Raw genomic sequence first — 20,667 nt, 5'->3', positions numbered from 1 at the left:
TATGCTGTAGTTTATGTGTTTGCAGAAGAGAAGTGATTCTTTTATATGCAGGGTGTGGTTTTTCTAGAATTTTTGGATGCAGGTTGGTGCTCAGGAGAATAAAACACTAAGGTCATTACATTAATGACCTGGGGGGGGGAGGGGCGGAGGGGACGGAATTAAAGTCAATAAGCATTCCTCTAGGATTTAAGGACTGGGAAAGTGAATTGATCAGTGGTGGACGGGGATTAATATAGTCCTGGAGCATCAGGTGTGACCATGCAAGGTCATTAGGGTGGATGGAGAATTTAGAAGACAGATTGCCTTGTGGAGGTGGGGCTGGTCCCGTCATCGGAGCCCGTAGGGAAAAATAAACCAGTAGGCCCTTGGCTCAAAATAGACCTTTTGTCCTCTAAATTTAGAAGAAGGAATATTGCTGTGTCCTTCAGACTCTTTGGTTATTGCCGATACAGTGCAGCGCATGACGAGGTGAATTCTCTGTGGCGCCATTAATAATTGCATCATCGTCTAAGTAAAGAACTGTAGTCACTGTACTGCGGCGGTCAGGCTGCATATCACATATACCTCTACGGGGGATCCGATCATCATTTTACAGACATATTATTATATGATCAGTGGGGTCCAACCCCCGCTTCCCCCGCAATCAGCGCAACGTGTAGTAAACTGCGCTTCAAAGAACAGCACGGCAAAACCATGGAGGTTCACCCTGAAACCACTCGTGGTTTTAAAGTGTCGTTCTCTGTTATGAGCCCCCTAAGGCCTCGTTCACATTTCTGTGTCTGTTTGACGCCCATGAAATCAGTCCGTCCCTGTTTCTTCCTTGAATATGGCGGTGTGTGTTTTTTGCTTTCCGTGTCATCTGCACTCCGCGGACACTGCTAGGCTGAGAACTTTCTGTCTCCTATCAGTGGTCAGTAAAGCACAGACCAAACACAGATCCCATCCGTGTTGTTTCAGTGATTTTTCACGGACTCAGGCCTCATGCACACGAACGTTGTTTGTTTCCGTGTCCGTTCCGTTTTTTTTGCGGATAGGATGCGGACCCATTCATTTCAATGGGTCCGCAAAAAATGCGGACAGCACACCGTGTGCATCAGTATGTCAGTTCCATAGCCCCGCAAAAAAAATAGAACATGTCCTATTCTTGTCCGTTTTAGGCATTGTTATAATGCATCCGCAAAAGAAAATAACGGATGTCATCCGTTTTTTTTTTCTGGTTCGCAAAACACATAGGTCGTGTGCATGTAGCCTCAGGCCTTGTTCATATTTTCGTGTCAGTGACACGTCCGTGAAGAAAAAGCATATGCGTCCGTGAAGATGTCTGCAAAGGATCCGTGGTTGGTCCACATGTGTCCATTTTTACCATCCGTGTGTCATCTGTAATTCACTGACGTGGCTCAGCTGAAAATTAATTTCCAAAGAATCTCCTATTAGTCTTCAGTGGAAAACGGACGCAACATGGATGCCATCCGTGTTGTGTCAGTGATTTTCACGGACCCATAGACTTGGGTGACAATGGGCGTGCTTGGGTCCGCATCACGGATCAAAGTAGTGCATGACCCATGGTCAGGAAAAAAATACTGAAATGTGAACAGACACATTTAAATCAATGGGTACGTGTGCTGTCAGCGGAAAATGCAGAGAGCACACGTCAGTGAAAAACGGAAATGTGAACGAGGCCTCATAGACTTCAATGGGCATGTCCGTTTTTTTTGCCGCAGGAAATACACAGGACAGCTGCGACGTGTGGCTGCACCCTCATGGATGGAAGCAGATTCCAATTATATCATGTAATAATAAGGTATTATGAATAATTAACAGGGAATCAATGTTTCATGAGCTCAGCAATGCTGTATGGCGGTAATACAGAAGATCCCACAGTATCTTGGGCACCTGCATCCTCCTTGTGTCACCTGTTCTGGTGGTTTCTTGGAGCTTTTTGGAGAACTCAAAAGATCAAAGTAATCCCTTAAACACTGACCTAGAGGATAAAAGAATAATTGATGTAGCGGAGACGTGTGTGTCGTGTGGTTGTGATAATAGGTGAGACATGGGAGTGTCCCTTACTCTTCCTGATGAATGAATAAAACATACGGCCCCCTGTAAATCCTGTAAGCCTATTACACAGCTTTGTAGCTGCCTAGGATACAGTGCATTCATATGTTTATGACCCCGAAATCTTGAATTTCCAGTTTCTAATGAACCAGAATCTAGGAGAAGAGACAAGTGCCAGACGGTTACATCCGTTTCGGATTGCCAGGATCATGGAGAATGAGAAAGGGGCGACAATATTCTGGAAGACTCACCTCAATCAGAATGTATGGACGTCCCTATATACAGTATATAAAATCCACAATATAGGGTCACATTTAGGCCTTATGCACACAACCGTTGTGTGTTTTGTGGTCCACAAATCGCGGATCCGCAAAACACGGATGGCGACAGCCATTGATATAACTGCCTATTCTTGGACTAGAATAGGACAGGTTATATTTTTATTGCGGGGCCACGGAACAGAGCAACGGATGCGGACAGCACATGGAGTGCTGTCCGCATCTTTTGCGGCCCCATTGAAGTGAATGGGTCCGCATCCGAGCCGCCAAAACTGCGGCTCGGATGCGGACCAAAACAACGGCCGTGTGCATGAGGCCTTACTAAGATTGGCTTTTACCCCGGTCTTAGTTTCCTCCTTGCGCTTCCTTAAGATTCGTCTAACTTATGACGAGGCATGTGCCATCTGTGGCATTCCTTGCACCTGGTGAAAATACTATGCCAGCCCCTCCCTGCATGGCGTAGTTTTTCGCCAACATTTACGCCTGTTACAGGCGTAAATGATAGTACAGTAAATTTACGGGGCCAATGTTTCAGCCCTGACACCTTAGAAATCTCCCTGTAGGATCCGTCCCTGGACCCTTCAGGTGTGATCCCTTTCACATACCCAGGATGCTGATATCACTCAGATTTGTATACAGAATCCTCATAACATTTAAAGGGCATCTGTCAGCAGTTTTGTTGATGATGTTTTATTATATGCAAATGAGCCTCTAGGAGGAACGGGGGCGTTGACATTACACCTAGAGGCTCAGCTCTCTCTGCAACTGACCCGCCCTCTGCACTTTGACAGGACCAGGTGTGATGACGTTTTCACTGCCTGGCCCTGTCAATCAAAGTAGAGAGGGCACGGCAGTTGCAGAGAGAGCTGAGCCTCTAGGTGTAACGGCAACGCCCCTGTTGCACCTAGAAACTTATTTGCGCATATTAAAACATCATTTTTCTCAGCAATGCGGGCACATATGAACATGGGACCCACACAGATGTCTTCAGCTGCCAAGCGCACATGTAACAGGTCAACCAGTGTCATAGGGACAAAACTGCTGACAGATGGACTTTAATGTGTGAACATAGCCCAACAAGAAGCAGCTATGTTGGAACTGATCCGTCCAAGCATGACATGGTTGCCCATACATTTGGTGATCAAATGTACAGCCAGCTGGTGATGACAGATGATCACTGGAGGTTTGGCTTCTGATTCTGGACCCACGCAATCACCTGAGACAAATTTTTTGTTGGGTCACCGGTCCTTAGGCTAGGTCTACACGACGATATTTGTTGCGCGACAATAAGTCACGCGACAGATAGGGCACAACTACACTGCTACATTTGTAGCGCAACATTTTGTTGCACCAATGACGCGCAACAATTTTTATAATGATGGTCTATGGTGTCGCACTGCAACATGCAACATGCTGCGTCTGCGACGCAACAGTCGCAGAAAATCCATTCGAGATGGATTTTTCTGCGACTGTTGCGTCGCAGTCGCAGCATGTTGCATTGCGACACCATAGACTATCATTATATAAAATTGTTGCGCGACATTGGTGCAGTGTAGTTGTGCCCTATCAGTCGCGTGACTTATTGTCGCGCGACAAATGTCGTCGTGTAGACCTAGCCTAAGTCTGAAGCATGATTGGGTCTTGCAGCAAGACAAGAGCCTTATACCCAAAAGCAAGTCTTCTTCTGCACTGCTGTGGACAGAGGTCCTCTGGGGATTATTTTTTTGGGGGAACCAGAACATTTCCAGTATATCTCCTGGTGTGCAGCGTCCCTCTTTGTGCCCTTCCTGCATGCTGACTGATGTCTAGATGTGAATCCAGCCTATTGTACGTTTGACCATTAGCACTAATAGAGCCTCACTGTTCCTTCCAGGGATGAACGCTGCTGTCCGTGCTGTGGTTCGTATGGGAATCTACGTAGAAGCCAAAGTTTATTTCGTCCATGAGGTAGGTCCACTCCCTTCCGTTTGCTTTTTTTTTTATATATAACGATTTCTATGGAATCATAAAATATTTATTCATATGGTCAAAGTCCATGGAGTGTCTAGTGTTACGGCACACGGTCATTTCAGGCCATGAGTTCCTGTGATTCATTTGATTCTACGCTCGTAATTCTGATAACAAGTTGACTTTTTGTTCTAGTTGGCGCCATTTTAATGGATTTTATGTCAGGGGCAAAATATATAAAGGGAGCCTTATTGAGCCACTTTGTATATCGTACATATTAGGCCTCATGCACACGGCTGCTGCTCGGTCATTACGTGCATTGGGGACTGCAATTTGCGTGCAGCCGCCACAATATATATCCAGACCCATTCAACTTGAGTGGGTCCATGATCCGTCCGCACCGCAAAAATTAGAATATGTTACATTTTTTTGTGGTGTGGAGGCACGGGGAGAAACCCCACAGAAGCACCGCACCTCCTCCTCCGTTCCGCACCACTCCTTCTGGATCTGTGGTGCGGTGAGCACTCGGCCGGTGCCTGCATATTGCGGACCCGCTTATGGCCGCAGCCAGGCAACGACCAGGTGCATGAGGCCTAATGCTGTGATGCTTGTTAGTTCAGTAATAATAGTAAACACTGATCAAAGGGTTGAGAAACATTCCCCAAAAACCTTTAAGTGTCATAAAAGAAACAATTAGCCTATACTCACCTGTTACTCCCCTGCCGTTTCCAGAGCCGCAGCTCCTGTCCTCCATGTGATGTGGGTGTACAAGGCTGCAGCAGTGACATGAAGTATACGGCACATGACCGCTGCAGCCAATCACTGACATCAGTGGTCTTGTGCTGTGTACCACTGAAGCCAGGGATTTGCTGCAGTAGGATTGGAGCTCTCTCCAATCCTGGTTGTTTGACAGCAACCGTGGCATCTAAGCTGTTAGAGGCTTCCTGTCACTTCATCGTCTCCACCCATGACATGATCGAGGCGTGCTGAAGGCCAGTATGGCAGCCAGAGGCCTGGCAATGGCCTCCAAGTCCGTCTAGTATACTGACAGGCAGACATAATGCCTTGCACTACATAAGTAGCACAGTGTATTATGTAAGCCATCAAAGGATTGTATGTACAAGTCCACGTGTGGCACTAGAAGAAAAAAAGAATTGAGATTACATAGTGGTTGATACTTTTTAATGGCTAACGGAAAAGATGGTGACAAAATTGCAAGCTTTGGAGACTGCTCAAAAGTTTTAAAAAATTAAAACGTTACGGCTGATCCGGTGAAATAACACTTGTGTAAAAGAAGTAAAACTAAAAGCAAATATATAAATATGAGCCACAGAATGAAGGTGACTTGTTATTTATGCTGCATTTTGAACGATACAAAATGAAAATGAATTGCTGTTTTTTTCCATTCTCCTTATAAAAAAGTTATAAAAATGAATCCATAAGTTACTGGTAATAGATATCATAAAATGGTGGCACTGAAAAACACAACTCATCTCACAGGAAACAAGCTTATACAACTGCATTGAAGAAATATATATATAATAAAGTTATAGGGCCAGATTTATCATTAGCTCAGGTCAGAATAATGGAGTGAAAAAGTCCCAAAAAAAGTCCCAAACGCTAAAACTGCGCACAAATTTGCGACTTTTTTCTGCTCTGCACTATGCTCGCCAGTTTTCTGAAAGTGGGCGTGTTTTCTTATGTAAATGAATCTCTAGACAGATTTACTATTGGGATTATTTAAAAAGTCGCAAAAAAGTTGCAAAAAAGTTGCAATTTCACTCCAGTGAGGACCATGCTTATCTTATGAGACTTTTTAATAGAACATGCAACTTTTTCATAAAAACGTGCGACTTTTTCGTAAAGATGTGCGACTTTTGTAAAGCTGCTTACTGACGGATAAACTGCATTTATTACAGTCTTAAAGGGCCGATCATAAATCTGACTTGGCTTAAACTGACTTTAGCCATATGTGAAAGTGGAGTGAGCCGTCAGAGTAATGATACATCTGGCCCATAGTTCTTGGAATGTGAAGATGAGAAATACTTCATCCTAAGGCCTCATGCACACGACCGTTGTGTGCATCCGCGGCCGTTGTTCCTTTTCCATTTTTTTTCGCGGACCCATTGACTTTCAATGGGTCCGTAGAAAAATTGGAAAATGATCCGTTTTTCCAGTCCGTGAAAAAAATATGACCTGTCCTATTTTCTATACGGACAACGGTTCACGGAGCCATTCAAGTCAATGGGTCCGTGAAAAATCACAGATGCACACAAGATAGTCATCCGCGTCCGTGATCCGTGTCCGTTTTTCCTATCATTTTCAATGCAAACTTGACTTAGTTTTTTTTTTCACTTTTCATATCCGTGGATCCTCCAAAAATCAAGGAAGACCCACGGAAGAAAAAATGATCACGGAACAACGGAAATCCGTTTTGCGGACCGCAAAAAAAACGGTCGTGTGCATGAGGCCTAAAGGCCTGAAATAGACTTGTCCTGAAGGGATTAATAAATCTCCCCCATAATTTCTCTTCTACAGACTTACCTCTAATAAACTAAAGAAGCACTCTGACAAATAATTTCATTCTCTGGCCCATTAGAAAGGTAGATGATGTAAATTGTGGTGAAATGAATCTCCTTGCTGCCGTCCGTATTTGTGAGTTACGCTAGTGTGAAAGTACCCTTATTCTTTTCCGGTATTGAAATCCGGTCTCAATACCGGAAAAAAACGCATCAGTTTTGTCCCCATGCATTCTGAATGGGAAGCAATCCGTTCAGTATGCATCAGGATGTCTTCCGTTCCGTCTCTTGTACGGTATTTGACCGGAGAAAATACCGCAGCATGCTGCAGTATTTTTTCCGGACAAAATCCTGGAACACTACTGCACGTGCCGGATCTGGCATTCATTTCCATAGAGATGTATTAATGCTGGATCCGGTACTAATGTAAGTGTTCTGGAAATTGCTGGATCCGCTTTTCCGGTCTGCACATGCGCCAGGATGTAGGAGGAGCCGGTTTCTCTTTTGATCTTTGAAAAAAAATGTAATACCGGATCCGTTATTCCGGATGATACCGGATGAGACGGATCCGGTATTTCCCCCGAATCCGTCTAACGGATCCGGAAAAAAAGCTTTCCATTTGTTATCTGCCAGTGTAATCCTGCCTGTGATGATAATAAGATAGCTGCTGAAAAGTTACCTGTACAAACCAGGAAATCTAGTGGCCGGTGCAAACATTGCATCATTATATACATTTTTTACCCGAATTTTAATTTAACAATGAATTCAATACAAGGAAATGTAAGAGTAGTTTGGTACAAATGTCTGTGCAGATACATTATCACCACTGTGAGTATATACAGGTGAAACTCGAAAAATTAGAAAATGGTGCAAAAGTCCATTTATTTCAGTAATGCAACTTAAAATTAGAATTTTGTGAAAAGGTTCAATATTCTAGGCTCAAAGTGTCACACTCTAGTCAGCTAATTAATCCATACCCCCTGAGCAAAGGGTACCTGAGATTGTGACTTTGGGGTTTCATAAGCTGTAAGCCATAATCATCCAATTATAACAGATAATGGATTGAAATATCTCGCTTTGCATGTAATGAGTCTCATATATTAGTTTCACCTCAGTTTTCATTACTGAAATAAATGAACTTTGCACGATATTCTACGTTTTCGAGTTTCACCTGTAAGGAATGAGAAGCATGCAAAAAGGAAGAAGAACAGGAAATGCCTTTGCTTACAATATCCGTATAATACTCGCACACCCACAGGAGAAATATTGATTCCCCTGGTTTATAATCTGCTGGACGCAGATAGCGAGATAAGCACAAGATGTGTCGCCCGGAGTCATCATCCCCCGGGCACCAGAAGAATCCAGCGTCGTCTCACCCTGTACAGTATTATCCCATTTCCCTGTAAAATTAGAAAAGATATAAGTGTGTAGCAAACAGTTTTTCCATAGCATAGGAAAGCTGGATTATAAACCGTATAGAGAGTATAGAGAGTGACACTGAAACAACTAACCAAAAATTCTAAAGAAAAAAAAGGTTTAACAATAAAAATGTGATATAAACAATAGGTCCTTTTGTGATGGGACATCCCCTTTAAACTGAAATGAAATACGAGCCGTCCCTTTCAATGCATTCCCAGTGAATTGTGTAGCTCGCACGGTCTCCCAGATTGCATTTCACCTGTCTCCCACCTGCTTTTCAGACAAGGCGACCTGTTTAATGTGATACTGCCCCTCATGTGGGACCAGGGTGGAGGGTAGAGAGGTATCGGAGCAGGTTTACCTCATGCACCAAAAAAAACCTGATGTGTGTGCGTGAGCCCTAAATGTAAGGGTGTTTTCAGGTAACTATTTACCAGGTAGGTGGCACTTGGAATTACAGGCTTGAGGGCAAACTGCTCCGTGAGAAACACGCTTGAACATTCACTGATTTTAGTGGCTGACTTTAGGCTTAAAAGGGTTTTCCGAGATTTTTATACTGATGACCTCAGGTTAGGTCATCAGTATTTGATCAGTGGGGGTCCGATACCTGGAACCCCCGCTGATCAGCTGTTTGAAAAGGCACCGGCATTCCCATGAGCGCCACGGCCATTTCTCAGCTTTCCCTAGGCCATGTGAGGTCACGTTCATCTATCACATGGCCGTAGAAGTGAATGGGGCTGAGAGCGATACTGAGCATATACAATGTACGGCGCTGTGCTTGGTGAGCCACAAGAAGGCCGCGGTGCGCACAGGAGCGCCGATGCCTTCTTGAACACCTGAGTGTCAGACCCCCACAAATTACCGTAGATACCCCTTTAACCACTGATTTCAGCAGGACCGGACAGCCATCTAATATCTGTTAGGCCCCTTTCACACAGGCGAGTATTCCGCGCGGATGCGTTGCGGGAGGTGAACTCATTGCACCCGCACTGAATACTGACCCATTCATTTCTATGGGGCTGTGCACACGAGCTGTGATTTTTACGCATCACTTTTGCGTTGCGTGAAAATCGCAGCATGCTCCTCTTTGTGCGTTTTTCACGTAACGCAGGCCCCATAGAAATGAATGGGGTTGCGTGAAAATCGCAAGCATCCGCAAGCAAGTGCGGATGCGGTGCGATTTTCACGCACGGTTGCTAGGAGACGATCGGGATGGAGACCCGAACCTTATTATTTTCCCTTATAACATGGTTATAAGGGAAAATAATAGCATTCTGAATACAGAATGCATAGTAAAACAGGGCTGGAGGGGTTAAAAAAAAATAAAAAGTCATTTAACTCACCTTTATCCACTTGCTCGCGTAGCCGGCATCTCCGTCTGACTCTTTTACTGTATAGGACCTGTGGAGAGCATTAACTATAGTTTAAGGACCTGGGATGACGTCACTCCGGTCATCACATGGTACGTCACATGATCTTTTACCATGGTGATTCACCATGGTAAAAGATCATGTGACGTACCATGTGATGACCAGAGTGACGTCATCCCAGGTCCTTAAACTATAGTTAATGCTCTCCACAGGTCCTATACAGTAAAAGAGTCAGACGGAGATGCCGGGCATCGCGAGCAAGTGGATTAAGGTGAGTTAAATGATTTTTTATTTTTTTTTAACCCCTCCAGCCCTGTTTTACTATGCATTCTGTATTCAGAATGCTATTATTTTCCCTTATAACCATGTTATAAGGGAAAATAATACTATTTACAGAACACCGATCCCAAGCCCGAACTTCTGTGAAGAAGTTCGGGTTTGGGTACCAAACACGCGCGATTTTTCTCACGCGAGTGCAAAACGCATTACAATGTTTTGCACTCGCGCGGAAAAATCGCGGGTGTTCCCGCAACGCACCCGCACATTTTCCCGCAACGCCCGTGTGAAAGGGGCCTTAGGGTGTCCTGACTTTCCTCAAGAAGCAGATGTCGACTCATTCAGAACACAGGAGCCCAGATTTACTAATGTCCCTGGGCCTAGAATCTTCCTAAAAAGTGGTGCAATTTTACCCACTCTGGAGGCCGGGACCGTGGGAGCTCACGTAGGCTGGTGCTTTTTCCTATAGTGTGCAAGCACGACCACCATTGCAGGGTGGTCTGTAACCATGGAAACAAGCAGTGTATAATGTGATGGAAAAATTAATCCAGGAAGCAATATGGACAATCACAATACATTAGTAAGTGCCTTGTATTAACTTTCTCTACATGATAAATTCCATTTGCTGAAGTGACATTTAGGCCTTCCTGTTAGGCTATGTTCACACCTGCTCTTCGGTATTCCAGTAATCTACATGCTAAATTCCAGTTGAAGTGAGACAACCCACAACAATAAAATCGGAGAATGGAATAAAAGCCAACCTTTCATCATGACCTATTTCTCCTGCACACAAGTGATCCGGTCATGTTGAGAGGATGAGAAAAACAAATTAAATAACTATTCATTTATTTTGCCCAGTTTACTCTAATTAGGACGTAATTGGAGATAATGAGAGAAGACTACCGTGTACTAGGAAAAACTGGGTCACAGTCAAATCTGCGTTCTTCATCATATGCCTCCTGAGGCATGTGATTGAAGGACATACAAGGTAATAACCAGATTAAGGCCTCATGCACACGACCGTATGTGTTTTGCTGTCCGCAAATTGCGGATCCGCCCCCAAAAAAGGATAACATCCGTATGCCATCCGTTTTTTGTTGCGGATCCATTGTAACAATGCCTAAAACAGACAAGAATAGGACATGTTCTATTTTTTTTTGCGGGACTACAGAACGGACATACTGATGCGGACAGCATTATTTGCGGACCCATTGAAATGAACGGGTCCGCATCCTATCCGCAAAAAAAACTGAACGGACACGGAAACAAACAGCGTTCGTGTGCATGTAGCCTAATGCCGAATCTGCCAATTTTGGCCGGAACAGCCAACCATCTAATATGTATTTTCCCTGGATGGATCAGGCTGTTGAATTTCAACATGGCCAATCCTTCAGGGGAGATAAGCCACTGCCAGAGGAGTCTGGGATCTGCTTACTCTAGGTCCACATCTGCATACTGAAATCCGCCAGAGGAACATCCTAATAGAGTTCACAGTATAAGGGCTCATGCACACGAGCGTAATTTTCTTTCCGCGTCCGTTCCGTTGTTTTGCAAGCCGTATGCGCTACCATTCATTTAAATGGGTCCGCAAAAAAAAAAAAACAGAAGTTACTCCGTGTGGATTCCATTTCCGTATGTCCATACGTCCGTTCTGCAAAAAAATAGAACATGTCCTATTATTGTCCGCATTACGGACAAGGATAGGACTGTTCTATTAGGGGCCAGCTGTTCTGTTCAGCAAAATACGGAAGGCACACGTACGCCATCCGTATTTTTTTCGGATCATACGGTCGTGTGCATGATCCCTAATGCCGTGACCCCCCCCAGATCTGTGTGACCTGGGCAGAGGTCATTGTACAAGAAAAGAATAGAGAAGCTTTGACAATCGTCTACTGTGAGTGGTGGATCCTGTCTTATCTATACATCTTATCATTACAGGCAGGATCAGAATGACAGATAAGCAGATAATGCAGTAATGGGATCTGTACAGACCAATAGGTGGCGCCTATTATTATTCTTAGTGGCCAGTGTGAAAAATGCAGGATTTTATGGTTTTTCTTTAAATATAAATATTGATATGGAAAATTAAAAATCCCACCATCAAAAATTCTTTAAAATAGGTTAAACATAAAAACATGATTTAAACAATAGGTCATTTTCCCGTTAAAGGGACATTTCCAGTAATACAGGCCTAATATGGAATTGTTATATAAGCCATTCCCTAAAATACAGAAATAGGATCTCAGTTTTATAAGCCTGTTTCTAGGTTGTTAGCTTTAGGCCTCTTTCACACGACAGTATGTCTTTTTCAGTGTTTTGCGGTCCGTTTTAAACGGATCCGTTGTTCCGTTTTTTGTTTCCGTTGTGTTTCCGTTCCGTTTTTCCGTATGGCAAATACAGGATACAGTAATTTCATAGAAAAAATTGGGCTGGGCATAACATTTTCAATAGATGGATCCGCAAAAAACAGAACGGATACGGAAGACATACGGATGCACTTCCGTATGCATTCCGTTTTTTTGCGGACCCATAGACTTTAATGGAGCCACGGAACGTGATTTGCGGCCAAATATAGGACATGTTCTATGTTAAAACGGAACGGAAAAACAGAAATACGGAAACGGAATGCATACGGAGTACATTCCGTTTTTTTCGCGGAACCATTGAAATCAATGGTTCCGTATACAGACCGTATACGGACCGTATACGGACAGCAAAAAACGTCCCGCAAAACGGAAAAAAAAAACGGCCGTGTGAAAGAGGCCTTAGAGGGATGAAATTGTCCTTATAGTCTTCTAGATTAACATGTCAATAAATGGCAGTGCATTATTGGCCTGGGTCAAACCGGGTAAGAGCAGGAGAACACACAGTCAGCCTGTGTAACCAAAAATGTCAGAGCCGATTAAAATTCAGATGGCCGTGCGGGAATAAAATAGGGCATTTAAAATGAGAAGTCTGTGCTTGCACAGTGTGAACCTGCGCAGGATAAGTGGTGAAGGAAGCAGTCAGGCATTGAGTAAAGCTTGTGTCTGGATCTTCTCCTGAACTGAGCTTTTCTGTGTATGGGGGAGTCAGGAGGACTACTTGTCAGCAGGAGGAACATTGGAGATGTACGGGCACCTCACCTGACACGCTAAGGGGGAAATTCATTATTCTTCCCTATGCCTGGTTTTGGCAAAGAAAAGTTTTTATTTTTCAGTCATAATTTGAATTTTACACCTCCCTCGCCAATTTTACTAAAAGGGGGTGTGACGAGGGTGGTGTGTGAGGGAGGCCATTAGCCCCGTAAATAATGACTGGAATCTACGGTGGCTCCGAGCTGCCATATATTTTATCTTGGAGCACAGACATGTAAATCATGAGGAAGCTCCCTCCTCGTTGTAAATGACATGGCGCCTCCGGCAGCACACGCCTCATCAAGACTGGTGTGTCAGATGAGTCAGGGCCTTAGCCCGCGGCAGTTATGTATTAGGGAGCCACAGGAATCGGCGTGGTGCCGTACCGTGCTTCTACGGGAGAACAGCTCCGTAATGTGACGTGATGGAGTATGCTACGGTTTTATTTCCTGGGAGAAAAAGCCTCTGTACGAAATCCAGGGTATGCAAAGGCACAGTAAGGGCGCGTTCACATGGTGGAACTTGCCATCGGAATTTTGGCGAGGACATCGCGTGGTGTCTGCACCCCTTTGTTTTTGATTTTGATGGGAGGCAGAGCTGCAGTTTGGGGGCCAGTGGTTTTAAGCCACCGCCAAGAAGGGATGTGTCCGGACGGAAGCCCTGGTGGGGGTCTACTTGCTGTTTAGCTCCCTTCAGTGTAGCTAAGACATTCAATGTGAACGACCACAGCGGTCACCCTGAGGCCCCATCCACCTCTAGCAGTGCTCGCTCTATGACTAGTGAGGTGAAATCATCTAAGTGACCTGCTAAAAGGCCTCTCTACTGTTACCAAATATGCAGGATTTACATGACCTACATAATCCTTCATCTAGCAGGTTGCGTAAGCGTGGATTCCTGCCCGTGACTTTTGTGCAGATTTTGCAGAGGCCGCATGTCTAAACACGGCCTGGCCCCGGGGCTGCATTCCAGGAAAGTCAGAAGAAACCTCACTATGATTGTAGACAAACGCTTAGCCGAGCACCTTTACTAAGGATGTCTGCATCTTGTAAGGAGATTAAAATAGTCCGTGTTATGTAAACCATTTACATTGACGCGCCAGAGAATGTACTGTATACGTAATGTTATGTATGTGCGTACATACAGTGCAAATAAAAAGTCTACACATCCCTGTTGAAATGCCAGGAAAATCAGACCAAGAAGAATCATCTCAGACCTTTTCCCACCTGTAATGTCAGCTGCAATCTGTACAATTCAATAAAAAAACAGGGTGGAAAAATAAAGAACTAAAATAATGTGGTTGAATAAATATGCACACCCTTAAACTACTTTATTACTTTGTTGAAGTACCCTTTGAATTTGGTACAGAATTCAGTCTTTTTTGCCCGAACATGCGCACTTCGCTCGACGATGCCATTACCTGTAGTCCGCACTGGCGCAGACTACTGTGCGTAGTGCGCACGCGCGGGATTTCAAACAGGCTCAGGGATTACGTCAGCGCGCCGTCTCTTGAATATATTATATTAGAGGTGGCGCTGGACTCAGGAAGGCGGCGCTGGGCACCGGACCGAGGGGTGCGGCTGGGCACCATGTTTGGAAAGGACATCCCCTTGGGCACCTTATGTAAGTCATTAGCATATCACTAAAATCGATGTTAAGAAAGAAATAAATCAAGACTATTAGTTAATAAGGGCATCATTTAATACAGCTCCGGGAGACCTACAAGTAGCTATGTTTTACTGTAGGGGGTAAAATGTGGTGACAGAATCCCTTTAGGAAGGACATGGTTTCTGTGACCCCTGCTGTATAATTGGGTGGCCACTGCAAAGGGGAGGAAAATCAAGAAAGACGGGACTGTGCATGTGAAGGTGAGGGCTCCCTCTGTCATAATCTTTCTGACAACCTACAGCGTTCAATATTTAAAGGGGAGGGGTTTGAGACTAATATACTGATGACCTACTCTCAGGATAGGCCATCATTATCTAATTGTTGAGATACACCCCCATTGAAGAGCAAGCGAGCACTGAAGCCTTTCCCTAGAGTAGACCAGTGATTTCATGTTTATTGGTCACGTGGCCTAGGCGTAACTCAGTCCCATTCAAATGAATGGGCTTGAGCTGCAATACCAAGCACAGCCACTATACAGTGTACGGCACTGTGCTCGCTGAGCTGTGAGGAGGCTGCAGCACTCACCGGCCTCATACAGCCGATCGTCGAGGGTGCCGAATGTCGGACCTCCACCTATCAGATATTGATGACTTGCCCTGAGGATAGGCTATCAATATCGCGCACCCGGAAAATCCCTTTAACCACTATCGAAACGGTCCTTTATGTTTGGCTTTGTTTATATCTTCGTAGAAGACTCCTTTGTAGATTCCATCATAGAAAGAAAAGTCCACCATGCAATGGTATTTTTCCTATAAAAACTACGGACTTCATGACGGATTACAATACAAGTCAATGGGGCACCACTGGTGTACATCATATGGCTGGTCCGGCATTGTCTTGTGGTTTCCCAGAAACCATGGCACAGATGTAAAATGCCCTTTCTTGGGCTTTGACCCCTAGTAATATTCAGTGTAAATAATCAATGCAATATCGAAGTAAAAGTAACCAGAACAAAACAAACTGCAATTACACGAGAGTACAATGTCCTCCCTGTATAATGGTCATAAATAGCAGGACTGTTGATTCAGTGCTTGTCGTAAAACGTTTAGCAGACAGGCCACAAGCTGAACATTTCCAGGCGTTTTTTATGAGCATTAGAGCCGGCAATGAATTTATAGGTCATAAATAAGCTGTATGATTTATGAACTCAGGTCTCCTTGGCAAGTGGGGAGGACTGCAGCCATTATCCTAATGATGTTGCCAGGCAAATAATTCCCCTTATGGAACAATCAAGGCAGTGTCTTCATTGGAAAGTTACCAGGGAAAGGCTCAGGAAGATGAAAACCAGTGAAACTGGTTTTGATAAATACTCCCCGAACCAGCCTGAGGGACCAAACAGAACATTGTCCTTTTCATGGTAAATTTGACTGCATACCCATTTCATTTTTTGCCTTTTGATGTTGAGAAACTTGCCAATTTTGTCCAAAAGTAGATTTTAGATCTCCACTTGTTTTGTGTGGTTCAGATAATAAATATGGTGCTCGTGTTAGACTTTTGAAGCAAAATATACGTCATCTGCATCATGGTCCATCGGATGAAGTGAAGCTCTAGGCAAAGAATATAGGCAATATTTTGCCAAAATACCCTGAAACCTCTTTTAGATAACCACCCAAAAGTGGCCTTCTAAAGGGGTGGTCTTCTCACGGTGCATGGAGTTTAGACACTACTAATGCTTATCCTCTATTAAAGGGGTTTTTAGGACTCAAGTATTGATGACCTCTCCATTGGAAAGGTCATCAATATCTGATCAACAGGGGTCTGACTCCCAGCACCGATCAGTTGTTTTCACAAGCTGTAGTACCAGAACTGCCCAGCTGTGTACACTGTGTAGCGGCTGGACTTGGTTACTGCAACGCTGCTTCTATTCAAGTGGACAGAGCTTTGTAGTGCCGGTGCCTGGTTCTGGCACTACATCTCATAGAAACAGCTGATTGGCGGGAGTTTCGGATGGTGCTCACATTAGACCTATAAAGCTAAACATATGTCGTCCGCATCATGGCTCATCGGATGACGTGTATATATATATAGTTACATAGTTAGATAGTTAATACGGTTGAAAAAAGGCATAAGTCCATCAAGTTCAACCAAAGGATAGGTGGGGATGCGAATCCCAGAGGGAAGTGAGAGTTCTACACATTTTCATAAGCATTAATGTCATTTACTTTTAAGAATTCATCTAAACCCTTTTTGAAACTGTCCCCATTTTCTGCTGTGACCACAACCTGAAAGACTTTTTGACGCTTTTGGAGACTGACCTTTTTCTTCTCCAGTCGGAGGCATTTTACATGGAACAGTTTTTCACCGTATTTTTTGTATGGTCCATTTATATATTTGTACAGGTTAATCATGTCCCTCCTTAGACGTCTCTTCTCAAGACTAAATAAATGTAATTCTTCTAATTCTATAACAGATCATATTCTCCCCATTTTCTACAAGCTCCGAAGTGAAGCTTCGGCAAAGGATACAGCAAATATTTAGCCAAAATACCATAAAATCTATTAGATAATCACCCATAATTGTATTGAAAAGTAGCCTTCTAAAGAGTTGGGCTTCTCAAAGAAGATGGTAAGTGGAACTGAAAATCTGTCGGAGGAAATCTGATTTGAATAAGGGTTAGTCTTCTCAAAGTGGTGGTCTTTTGGAGTGGTTTCAGTGTATAGTGTGTAAGATGGTTCTGTATTTAGTACGACTTTGCACAAGTCCATGTGTTTGAATAGTGAGAGTCTTTTTCAAAAGTTGTGGAGCTACGTTCATGCTTTGGGTTGTCCTAGAGGTTCCTGAAATAGGAGAGCACTCCTGGACTTCTGACTGATCACGCAAGTCTTCCTCTAAAGGCTGGCGGCAACTGCCACTAATGGAACTTCCTGCACAAGAATTTATATTGCTACCATTGACCTGGCATGTCAAGGACCCCGCATTGCCACTGTCCCTAAAGAGGATCCTTAAAAATAGGAAAGTATGCTGTAGGGATGTGTATTACGTGACCACTCTTTTGCTTGCCTGAGAAGGCTTTCAGAGAGAAGGTCACTTCTTTAACCTCTTGCCGTCTGCACTGGCGATATGTAGTTAGCACTAAGTAGTATAAAAGTAGCTGAAATGGAGACCAAACAGTCCAAAGATTCTGTTTTGATCTAAACTTATATAGAAAGTACAACAGATTTCACCATATTTAAAGGTGTTATCCAACTAACAATGCTTATTCGTGGCATCTAAATCCCATGCGCCGTAAGTACTTTCTGATGTCACAGGTTCATACAACATGGTAAAGTCCCATGACTTTTAAGCAGCCGCAGGATGTACCAGCAGGGTAATGTCTACATGTCTTCTCAATGTGCTGTGGTCATAAAGATTAGTAATATCATATTAAAATAATCACAATGATGGTATTTATGGTGATCGCATGGTGAGTTTGGGATCGATGCTTCGAATGTCACCTAACCCTGTAACATCACAAGGACCCTACGACACATGGGATTTAGACACCACCAATGCTTATCCTCTATTAAAGGGGTTTTTCTGGACTCAACTACTGATGACCTATCCAAAGGATAGGTCATCAATATCCGATGAACAGGGGTCTGACTCCCAGCACTGATCAGTTGTTTTCACGTGCGGCAGCACTGGAACTGCCCAGCTGTGTACACTATGTAGCGGCTGGACTTGGTTACTGCAGCGCTGCTTCCATTCAGGTGGACAGAGCTATGTAGTGCCGGTGCCTGGTTCTGGCGCTGCAGCTCATGGAAACAGCTGATTGGTTGGAGTGTCTGATCCCCGACATTCTGATATTGATGACCTATCCTAAGGTTAGGTCATCAGTAGTTAAGTCCTGGTGAATCCAGGGTAATATCTACATGGCTATTTGATATCACAAAAGGATTAGCCCTTTAAATTTTTTCACCAAAAACACTGAATGCTACACAATAACAAAATGCGTAGTATCTTACCAAACCAGTGGTGCTTCCCAGATCCTCTTGCCAAATCATTATATTCTAGCCTCCAGCCATGATGTTTTGTTACAGAGATATGACCAATTGTTGGCAGCAGAGGTGACCTCAGTGGTAAAGATATTGTCCCTGGAGGTCAAAGGAAAGTACTGACTATACCGAAATTACCGATATCAATAGCTATAAAATGCTTACTGTTACCAAAAAATGAGACATTGGAGTACTCGGTAGCTTAGTTACTGTATCCAGGATCTCGTTACTATGCAGTTATTAGCTTGCGTTCACACATCTGTTCATTTTCTATATTCAGCATTATACACTGTTTTCACCATACAAAAGAGTAAATGATGCAAGACTTTCCATGAATCCGTACACCGCTTGCTCAGAGAGTCGAGCAGAGCCCAACAGAAACTAAGGAAGAAAGCCCTCCGATAAGTGCTTGTGCCACCTTGTTTTAGCGATCGGTGGGGTCCTCAGCACCCTATGACTTGTCAGAAGTTTGTGATAGTTACCCTTTAAGCAGATCTAAGCTTGTGACAGGGTTCCTTTAATTGTTTGATCATTGCCTACCATGCATATATAATTTGTATAGTAGTCGAACTATAAATCCTAAACTAGTTTTAACACCTCCAGTAAGGTAACCGGCAGAGGAACAGACTGCCCGAGTTCACCGGATCTGGCCTAGCCTGATACTGCTGCGTGCATCGCATACGGTGTATCCCGACAGGCTGTATCTGTGCCAGAATAGCCTGCCGGATACCTCACTGTGTGTGGGCAAGTAGCATCTGGCTCTGTTCACACCTTCTTCATAGGGACCCGCACCTATCTCCTAAATTGAGCCCCCAAAGTGGTGGGTGGAGGACTCCGGTCCAGCCACCACCAAGCGCTTTCCCAATAGAAGTGAATGGGAGCACACTGCGCATGACCGGCTACCGCTCCCATTCACTTCTATGGGCCTGACGGAAATAGCTCGGCTATTTTTGGTGGCCCCATCTAAATGAATGGAGGGCAGCTGCGCATGCGCAGTGCACCTCCACCACGTTCGGAGCTCCGTTCTCGCTATAGGCAATGGGACCCTCACCTATTAGACAATCGCTAGGATATGCCCCCATTGTCTAAGATGAGACAACCCCTTTAAGGGCATCTGTCAGCAAATTTGTACCTATGAAACTGACCGTTCTATTAGGGGCCAGCTATTCCTTTCCATAAAATACGGAATGCACACAGCCAGTATCCGTGTTTTGCGGATCCACAGTTTGCGTTCCGCAAAACATACAAAGGTCGTGTGCATGAGCCCTCATGATCTGATGGCTCAGCCTGTAGCCGTTGTCTCTGTTCTCCTAAGTGGTTATAAACGTTAATTTAAAGGGGTTGGCCCATCTGGGACATGGACGGCATATTGCCAGGATATGCTATCAGTGTTGGATAGGTGTGGGTCCTACCTCTGGGACCTGCTCCTATCTAGAGAACAGGGCTCGCAGTGGGAGTTCTGAAAATAGCTCAGCTGAGAAGAAGAGCCAACTCAGCTACATGCGTCACCTAATCAAAAGCAGCCTATAGAATAGGGATAATAGGAGTGCATTCAGACTTGGAGGCAGCCACACCACCAACTTTCTATTGCAGAGAAAATAAATCACAGAAAATGAGGTATTAGTCTATATATCAGTACTATGTGAGTGCTCTTATGGTATGTTGTGTGTTTTTAAATGTAGCCATGCACATATGTGTATTTCTTTATCATATCATGCAAGATTTTTTTAATCTTTTTTCTTTTGGTGATTTATTTTCTGGTCTCCTAAATGTAGATGCCCAATGGTATAGTAACAGGTGTCAAATGAGTAGGTTCCGGATGAAAATATATCTTCCAAGAACCTCAGAGTTATTTATTATATCAAAATGAGGTCTTAGTCTATATATAACTTTTGTATTTGTGTTATGTAGACGCTATTATGTTCTGTTTTTCATATACTAGTGATATGCCATCCATGCCTCAGAAGGGAATACCCCTTTAAGGCGAAATCTGATTAGGCAGACCATAATTCAGTTTCAGACTAATGATCACTTAGGGGAAGTGCTAC

At 43.9% G+C, this 20,667-nt stretch overlaps 1 protein-coding gene across 5 annotated transcripts in view; it reads left to right on the top strand.

Annotated features, from left to right (window-relative positions):
• The window catches only part of LOC121002790 (phosphofructokinase, platelet), a 91,265-nt gene that overhangs the window by 7,105 nt on the left and 63,493 nt on the right, over positions 1-20,667 (top strand). For all 5 annotated transcript variants that reach the window (XM_040434333.1, XM_040434331.1, XM_040434335.1 and 2 more), the window contains exon 2: positions 4,207-4,280. In XM_040434333.1, coding sequence (XP_040290267.1) covers positions 4,207-4,280 — 74 coding nt within the window. The remainder of the gene's footprint in view (positions 1-4,206; positions 4,281-20,667) is intronic.

This window comes from Bufo bufo, chromosome 5, assembly GCF_905171765.1.
Source record: "Bufo bufo chromosome 5, aBufBuf1.1, whole genome shotgun sequence".
In the NCBI taxonomy this organism is placed as follows: Eukaryota; Metazoa; Chordata; class Amphibia; order Anura; family Bufonidae; genus Bufo; species Bufo bufo.
This window is presented reverse-complemented; position numbering and strand designations above follow the sequence as displayed.